The following is an 8,854-nucleotide window of genomic DNA, read 5'->3' as shown; positions in this document are numbered from 1 at the left end:
ATGAGTGAGGAGCCAATGGCGGTGAGGATTTATCTACGTTGCGGTGGAGGCCAATGGGAGCCAGGGGTTTTGAAATAGTTAAACACTGAAAGGCCGTTTCCATGAGCTTCGACGGTGGCGCCACTGAGGGACAGGGGGCCTTGTCTGTGGTCATAGGGTGTGTTGTTTTGTGGGTGTCAGAATGTCAAAATGAGGGGACAGTTTTGTGTTATTTTGGGGTGTCGATAGGAATTGATTGAAAAAATCGTGGTGAGTTGTGATGGAAAAGTATTTGTAGTCTTCATTGTTCGGTTTCCAGAAATTCAGGGAACTTTTGGAGGTTATCCATTGTCTGATGACAAATATACAGTGTTTTGTTCATTTGTTGCCTGCAGAAGTGGGGAATTTGGATATTTGGAGGTGAAGGCTAAATTCTGGGAGGATTTTCGATTAAATCAGAATCTTCATGGTTTGCTAGAGGTTTCCTCTAATCGTTCATCGACTTCATGAGCTGAGAGCTGTTGTGTTTGTGATGGACATGTCAAAGTGAGTGGATACAGTTTGGAGTCCTTTGAGACGTGGATCAGAATTCACTCAGGTAATTGTTGCCAAGCTTCCCTGAACTCTCGTGGAATGCTGATAAAATAATTTGCACGGTGGAATGAAATCAATAAATCTGGTCGTGTACGAAAGAAATCATGACTATTGTTGAATTTATCTCTCTATATCATTACATACTACTTCAAGCCGAAAATTTTCAGCAAATATCGTCTTAAATAATTGATGGATCAACAGAGAATTGTATAATATCTGGTATAACATTAGTAATATAAAAACAAAAAAAAATTCGAGTTGCTATTCGCTACAATTCCCCCGTGATGATCATTGCTTTACAGAAAAGTACGTGGCAAAGGTTTCACTAGAACAATAAATAGAGATTTGACTAGAAGTTAGTCCTGTCTAACAATAAATGGAGTTATTACCCTTCGCATTATTTTTAGAACTTGTAAAGACTAAATGAAAATTAATCACATCTTCCAACGACCCCCCAGCTTCCCCAAGATGCAGATGACAAGGAGTGACACTTCCGAGCGTCGTTTTGAGATAGAATGTAAGCTGGAGGGTGAAATAGCGGCTATAGAAACCCTCCGGGAAGCCGAGGACCGGAGTAAAAAGCTCACCAATGGCATGGTAGCGATACTCGGCTCCCTGGAGCAACGCCTAACGACCCTTCGGCGAACGATTCTCCCAGTGTACAATGAGACCGGAAATCTCCAGTCTCAACAGCATAACATAGAGCGGACCCTGAACGCCCTGGATCATGCGATTGGCTACTATGGGGTATGTCAGGAGGTCGAGGGGGCAGTCAGAAGTGGCCCGAGTGGAGCAGGCGGTCTAGACGGCTTCCTGGAGGCTATGAACCGCCTCTACAACGCGGAGAGATACTTCCAAAAGAACAATCCATCGTCGGTGGAGTTGGAAAATATCTCGACGTTATTCAATGTCGGATTGGACTCTTTGTGCTCGGAATTCCGTGACATCCTGACGAGGCAGAGCAAGCCCATTCTCCCGATAATTCTACTCGATTTAATCGGCTCGGACGAAGATACGAGTGGTGAGGACGCCCCTCCGTCCCTCAATCAACTTCCTGAGAGTGCTCTGGGGGACCTAGTGAAGATTGCAACGTGGTTAGATGAGAGGGGTCATCGGAGGCACGCGAAGATTTACTCCTCGGTGAGATCGGCAATCGTCCTACGATCCCTGGAACTGCTGAAAGAACATCAGAGATCGGCCTCGGGAGGGAGCACACACGCGGGGAGCCCTATGCCCAGGTAGGGATTTAAGTCATTGGGTGATTTAATACATTTTTCATAAATATTGCATCCTATCTGGCAGAGAAAAAAAATTAATCTTTACTAACAATAATTAAATTTGAATTCCTATCTCCAGATCTAAGTTTGCTCATCGCCACTCCATTGCATCTGGAGCTGAAGCCTCCAGCAGGAGAACTTCTAAGCGTCTTCAGCACGCGATCGAGAAAAAAGCCAGCAAGATGCTGATGAGGGCATCGCAGTCCACTGGGATTGGTCTGGCATTTCCCTCATCCAGGAAGCCATTGCCCTCGTTACCCTCAAGTTGTGCTCCTGAAGACGCTGCTCCCGATGAACAGGAGATGGAGAACTACCTGTTGCTGACTGCGGGACTGCACAGGCTTATGCAGGCCGAGAGGAGCCTCGTTGCGAGGATTATTTCGAGTTTGCTGCAGCCCCAGGTCCTGGAGGCCACAGTCAGGGATGCCATGGACCTCGTCGCACACGATGGGGAGAGTATTGCTACCAGGGCCAAGAGGTGCATCACTAGACGAGATTTCTCAGCAGTTCTTGTAGTTTTTCCCATTTTGAAGCATCTGGGAGAGCTCAAGCCAGATTTAGAGAGGACTGTCGAGGGCTGCGATTATGCCTTGAGGTCGAAATTTGCATCGGTTTTGAATACTTTGAATACGACAGTGAGTTGAATTATTCCCCACTTCCCGTTGTTTATTCATAAAATCATTCAGTGAAACGTTAAAGATATAGAAATTATAATCGGGTTATCCTGATTCAAATAGGGAGCAAAGGCCTTGGAAGATTTTGCAGAGAGTGTTAGAAATGAATCTGGAGCTGCACTACCAAAGGATGGAACAGTAGCTGAGTCCACGAGTAATGTACTTGTGTTTCTCGAGCAGTTATCGGAAAATGCTGAAACAGCGGGAATTGTCTTACGGAGAAATAATGAAGTTGAATCCATATCAACGTCTAGCGCTAAACAGACAGAGAATACCCACAGAGTTCTTCTTGGTGTCTACATCAGTGAGTTTCAATAGTGTTTATTAGTGATCGTAATAATTTTAGACTAATGATGACCACGCGTGTCAAGGCAACTACTGGTCGATTTGACGTGGAACAAAAAACGTGAAGTCTATTAACTACTGATAAAATATCAATGGATTTTTGTAGTGAATATGAGTGCCTGATATTGAATTATACTCATTTTCAGAGAAAGTTCTCGCACAACTGAATCTCGCTCTTGTCAGTAAGAGCGACACATCGTACTCAGACCCAGCATTACGAGCTTTATTCAAATTAAATAATCATAATTATGTTGTGGAGAAACTCCGCAACAGTACTCTGTTGGAACTGCTACTGTTGGCGGAATCCACTGCTGCACAAACTTACCAGGATCTTCTCGTCAAAGACAAGACTAATTATGTTTCAGCGACATTTGGTAAAGCAAAGACATATCTCGAACATTCTGCTGATGAACCTGGTATGTGAATGGAATATATTGTTAATTAAAAGTGTAATTTAATTATGAAATTTGACAATAGGGTGGATCAATTCAGAATCGGTTCTTTAGTCAATTTTTTATCAGGATTTTTTTTATAAATGTTTTCTTACGAGAAAATTATTACAAAAAGATTCCCATTTGACAGATATTTTTCAAGAACTGATATTAATTATTGGAATTGACATGTTAATAGAAGATATTGCAATAAATCAATTTATAATTCAATCAAATCGTTTCCTTATTCAACATAACTATAAAAGTGTTATTTGTAAATTTCCAGAGCTCGCTGTGAAGTCTCTGAAGGAGCGTTTTTCCGGATTTTCCCGAGAGTTCGAGGAGTCGGCGAAGAATCAACGAACCTACTCGGTACCTGATGCACGTCTTCGTGAGACACTTCGTCGAGAGTTGCAGCAGTCCCTCGTTCCCCAGTACTCCATATTTTACAACAAATACAGAAATACTTCGTTCTCAAAGAATCCGGCGAAATACATAAAATATACACCGGAACAAGTGACGTCGTTGATAAAAACGTTTTTTGATACAGCGGCCTGAGGCCTGTTATCATGGGAGAAGGGATATAAGTCACATTATTTTAGTAAACACCCATTTAATAAAGCAAATTTAGTTACAATATCTATAATAATTCCATGCTTTCAATGGCTCGAGTTTAACCCCAGTTGTTACCGTGCTCATTGAAACTGTTCCCATTAAAATTGATTATTTTCAAATTTGTCCTTCATTTATCTGTTTGCAAACCCTTTTAGCCTTTTGATAAGCCTTTCAAATAATCTGAATCTTTTGATGATAAAGTTCATTGGTTTGATCTTGGAATAACTGAAATTTTGCATGAATTAATCGATGTTTAGCATTAGCTGGAAATGAGTTTTTCAGACTTTGATTGGCAATTACCGTAATGTTTATTTACGCATACCGACAAGAAGAAGTAATGAAGGTAAATCCATGGAAAACTATTCAGTGTACTTAATTTCTTTAAGTTATGAACTACATTTTCGACCTTCCAGTGTTTTTGTAGATGGATCATTATTTAAATCAATCAAATCTTAAACTAATTATGATCAGTCTGAGACAATTCCAAATAATTGTCAATCTCCTTAGAAATTTGACTAATCATTTTAATCAATCAAATTTGAAAGGAAATTTGGTAAGCCCCATAAAACCACAAGTAGTGTAAACTCCTAAAAAAACTCATAAAAGAAAAAAAGGTAAACGACATATTTTTTCTTAATCTTTCTACATTTTTATTCACAAAATTCTTGATCCAATGCTTTGTAGTTTGAGGACCTCACAATAGTGGAATAAAATAATAAACATAAAAGAAATCATCTGCTGTTTTGGCCGAAAATACTAAAATCTCGTAATTTTTCTGCAATTATCACCAAACAACATTTTGATCTAAAATATATAGTGTATTAGCAATGAGATAAGATTTCTCTAATATTTTCAAAATTATGCATGCATAAACAACACGACAATTTCCAGTTCAAAGTCTTGTGGCTCTGAAAAAAATGCAAAAGGCTCCACTCAACAGAAAAAAAAAATGGATATGAAAACCCTAGTTGAAAATTGAAATTTCGCAAATGTGAAATCCCTCATCTCATGTGTTAAAAAAGATATTTACCAACGAATATCCTAAAAAATAAATTTCCCCTCCCAATTTGTCGACAAAAAGCACAGCTCGGCCACTCGACAATTTATCCCATAATTTTTATCTCGTATTTTTGTTTTTTCCATTATTTTTCGTATATACTCAAATATATATATAAAAAACAAGTAACGTTTTTTTCTCCCTTTTGTCGATTTAGTTTCGATTAGTAGCTTACACATACGACGCGATGATGACAGTAATAGGAATGAGTTTGAACTCCAGCAGTTATTTACAATTATTTGCTATTTCATCACTCGCTCACTTGCATTTATTTTTTTACGTTTTATTTATTTTGTTGTATAACCCACGCGTTCGTAACATTCATACTTTACCTAGTCACACCGAGGATGAATCCAAATAAAAAACGTAGGATATTTTAATTCTCTGTTCATTTTTCGAATTTTATTGGCCTATTGTTAATGCCTCATTTCGGTGCAACTCACTCACGCTTCTCATCACTTCACTTTGTTAATTGTTTTTAGTTCCTATTCATCGTAGGCAACGTTGGGATGAGAGTGATTTTTTTTCTTTTGGAATCGATGATTCAGTGGTGACATCGTGAGACGTAAAAAGTTGATCTGTGTGATCGTAAATGCTAGAAAGTCTGGAGATCTGATGGGTTGAGGGGGAAAGTCAAAGGATAATTTTTGTTGCAAATTATATTCTCCATACAAAAATATAATACGACATTTTTTAACCACGAGTTTTTGAGATAATTGCGTTATTATGGAGGAATGAAAGTTGAGTCATCTTACACGTATGCCCTTCTTGCGGAATTCGACTTGAATACATTTGCTATTTAATTTGAATGTTGATGGTAGAGGAATCTGAGAAAAAATATCATACGATTTTTTCACTTGGAAATTAAATTCCCTACAAAAAGTTCATGTGACATTTGTCTCTAATTTCTCTTTTTCCTGAAAAAAAAAAAACAGAAAAGAAAACTCAAAAGTAAAAAATCGAGTGATATTCCATCACAAATGCAAGTACAATTTTCTCAGTAATAAATGACGACATTAAAAAAATATCAAAGAACACGTTTTGTTAAGAATTAAATTTTCTACAAAAAAAATCTACAACTATTTCCCTTTGAATGCCCTCACTCACGGAATAATTACACAACAATAAAAACAGTCAACTCATTACGTCCCTCAAGTTCCCCCGTTCAATTAGAAAAATCGCAAGTTGTGCGAGAGCAGCGAAATCCGGATTGTCTAACGAAGCCAATAAATACGGATCGACAGAGCACCTAAGAATGCACTCGCCGAAACCCCTGTCCCTCGTCTCACCGCCTACAACACCTAAAACTTGCACGACTCTAGAGCATGGTTTGCATATAATTATTATAATTTCTCGTAATAACTATTTCTCTTTCGTTTATGTTCATTACATCTAAACCATTTTGTATTGTGCATCGAGTCCCCAATAACAGCAGCGACAATGACATTGTCTCAGCAATTATTGTCAACGAGATGAGAAAATTTATTTCATTTTATATATTTTCTAGTTTATTTCTTTCCTCCCCTGTACACAATTGGTTCAAATTCTCTCGACTCTGATGAGACCCTTTAAAAAAACATTTCACCTTTTTTTGCGATTCAAATTTCCCGTGATTTTGAATTTATTCCACCGACACTGAGTTTACTTGACTCACCTCGATCGTGATTCATAATAATGCAAGGAAAAATGTTACTTAAATAGAAAAAAAAAAATGTTGTACATTGAATGTTCCACTGTACGGAAACCACGGATTTAAAAAAATTGCGGTTCCACACACATTCCACATCATTTTCTTTCGTATTTAGTTCTCCATAAATACATTTGATAAGCTCTCTCTCTCCCATTCATTATTTTTTTTTCCTTCACTGTACACTCGGTATTTTGTGCGCTGATAATCAACTCCTGCCACTTTAATATTTCCCTACAGTAATAGAGGGGAGAAGGAGGGAGAAACAATAGATAATTTTTCACTTGATCCACGCTAATTCAACTTCTCTCGGGACGACAGGTGACACACGCTCGAGGGTCGATCAGGCGTCGTTGATAAAATTAATATTATAGGAGGCAACACTTGCGCTTTGGTTTTGCCTGTAGTACTGGACATAATACCGCGCGTATCGCCTCGTCGAACACTGTCTTCAGGCCCTTTTGCGTTAGGGCTGAGCACTCGAGATATTTAACTGCTCCAATTTCTTTGGCCATTGCCAATCCCTGAAAATATATCCTCATGTTAGTTCATAGGATGTCATATTCCTCCCACTTTAATTGAATGAATTTTACAAGAACAACTAGAACTAATGGAATTGGAAAGGACAAGGTAACTCGTTTCCCTGTACTTGACTGACTTTTGGAAAAAAGGTTATAATAAACATTTAGCTATGACCTTGACATAGTGGATTTCCCTCCTAATGCCACATAAAAAAACCATTTAAGAAGTCAAAAGATCTGCCTGACACGGGATACAGGATAGAGAAGAGCAAAATGGAAACTTTCTACATATTTTAATGTTCAGAACTGTTAAAAGCCACTCTACACTCATCACCAAAAACCAGTAGTAGAATAGTGTGGGGTAAAATGGACATTAAACATCTAACTAGAACTTCTCTTTTCAGATGTTAGCAACAGCTTGCAATGTCAATGAAATGGATTTTTCACTTCAAGGTGAAAACAATTCTGACCCTCTGTGATCAGCCTAAACTGAGTGCCATTCACAAATGCTAGTATCACATATTTTAAAGAATGTAATGTCCATATTACATTACCAACTCTTACTTTCCATGAATTAAAGCCTTATTCCATTGAACTAGGCATTCAACATGCATTGCCATCACTGACATTTCATAAAAACTCGAAAGTGTAATATTTGCCTCATCATCCCCCCAAACAGGAAATCTTGTATTAAAAAAAATCAGGCTAAGCTCTCATACCTGTGGATAGGTTATAGGCGCAAGTTTTTTATCTTTGAGTTTTTCAATAGTCTCTTTATCCTCACGTAGATCCAACTTGGTTCCCACAAGTATGATCGGCGTAGTTGGACAATGATGACGCACCTCGGGATACCACTTGGCCCGAACATTCTCAAAGCTAGCTGGATTCACAAGTGAAAAGCAGATGAGAAAGACGTCGGTCTGAGGATAGGACAGTGGCCTGAGCCTGTCGTAGTCCTCCTGTCCCGCTGTATCCCATAATCCTAGATTAATTGGTTTACCATCGACCATAACATTGGCCGAGTAGTTATCGAAGACTGTGGGTATGTACTCCCCGGGGAAGGCATTGGTGGTGTAACTGATGAGCAGGCACGTTTTACCAACAGCTCTGGAAGCCAGAACACAAATAAAATCAATTGAACAACCGAAACTTTGCCATTTGCGAGAAAGATAACAATCACTAAATGATTAATTTAGGGCATTTCAGTTAAATTCTGTCACGATGGTGTCATTCAACTCCAGAAAAAACATGACAGGGGCGCGAAAGACTGTACCGCACCCGTTCTACACCCACGTAAAGTCAGGAAAATCTTCGAAAATTTGCTAATTTTTTATAACGAAATATATGAGAGAAATCATGAGAAACACTCGACGTATCAAAATCCCCAATTCCCCGCCCTGTTGACGATATCCAATAAACACTCCACATACATCATTGTATATTTTACTCACCCGTCACCCACAACGACGCACTTTATCGCCTGCATCGTCGTCAAACAAACGATTCGATGCACTTGAACACTTGTCTATGAATCACTTATTCGGATTTTCAGGTGTGCAGACCACTAAAATCAGCCACAAAAGGTGGATAAAATTTAATCTGGCGGAATTCGGAGGGTATCGCGGTACACGAGACACGGAGAGACCAAGGAGCGGCCGACGGGAGCCCTCTGTC

At 38.9% G+C, this 8,854-nt stretch overlaps 2 protein-coding genes across 2 annotated transcripts; one reads left to right on the top strand and one right to left on the bottom strand.

Moving 5' to 3' along the window:
• The first annotated feature begins 100 nt into the window (after positions 1-100).
• On the top strand, positions 101-4,034 carry Exo70 (Exocyst 70). Its single transcript, XM_064115816.1, has 7 exons — positions 101-249; positions 375-577; positions 1,032-1,811; positions 1,930-2,485; positions 2,588-2,828; positions 3,016-3,285; positions 3,587-4,034. Exons 3-7 carry the CDS (start codon positions 1,042-1,044, stop codon positions 3,856-3,858), a joined length of 2,109 nt encoding a protein of 702 aa, XP_063971886.1. The 5' UTR covers positions 101-249; positions 375-577; positions 1,032-1,041; the 3' UTR covers positions 3,859-4,034.
• Positions 3,894-8,828, bottom strand: LOC135159956 (ras-related protein Rac1). The gene is made up of 3 exons (XM_064116040.1): positions 8,632-8,828; positions 7,900-8,287; positions 3,894-7,183 (listed from the first exon to the last, which is right to left on the bottom strand). The coding sequence occupies exons 1-3, from the start codon at positions 8,664-8,666 to the stop codon at positions 7,028-7,030; spliced, it is 579 nt and encodes a 192-aa protein (XP_063972110.1). The 5' UTR covers positions 8,667-8,828; the 3' UTR covers positions 3,894-7,027.
• Positions 8,829-8,854: the final 26 nt, after the last annotated feature.

Source organism: Diachasmimorpha longicaudata, chromosome 1, assembly GCF_034640455.1.
Source record: "Diachasmimorpha longicaudata isolate KC_UGA_2023 chromosome 1, iyDiaLong2, whole genome shotgun sequence".
Lineage (NCBI taxonomy): Eukaryota > Metazoa > Arthropoda > Insecta > Hymenoptera > Braconidae > Diachasmimorpha > Diachasmimorpha longicaudata.
This window is presented reverse-complemented; position numbering and strand designations above follow the sequence as displayed.

Coding starts and splice junctions, on each gene's coding strand:
- Exo70 (XM_064115816.1), top strand. CDS start 1,042: ATGCAGATGACAAGGAGTGACACTTCCGAGCGTCGTTTTGAGATAGAA. Junction 1,812..1,929: donor GCGGGGAGCCCTATGCCCAG/GTAGGGATTTAA, acceptor TCCTATCTCCAG/ATCTAAGTTTGCTCATCGCC. Junction 2,829..3,015: donor TCTTCTTGGTGTCTACATCA/GTGAGTTTCAAT, acceptor ACTCATTTTCAG/AGAAAGTTCTCGCACAACTG.
- LOC135159956 (XM_064116040.1), bottom strand. CDS start 8,666: ATGCAGGCGATAAAGTGCGTCGTTGTGGGTGACGG. Junction 8,288..8,631: donor TGCGTCGTTGTGGGTGACGG/GTGAGTAAAATA, acceptor TCTGGCTTCCAG/AGCTGTTGGTAAAACGTGCC. Junction 7,184..7,899: donor CGCCTATAACCTATCCACAG/GTATGAGAGCTT, acceptor ATATATTTTCAG/GGATTGGCAATGGCCAAAGA.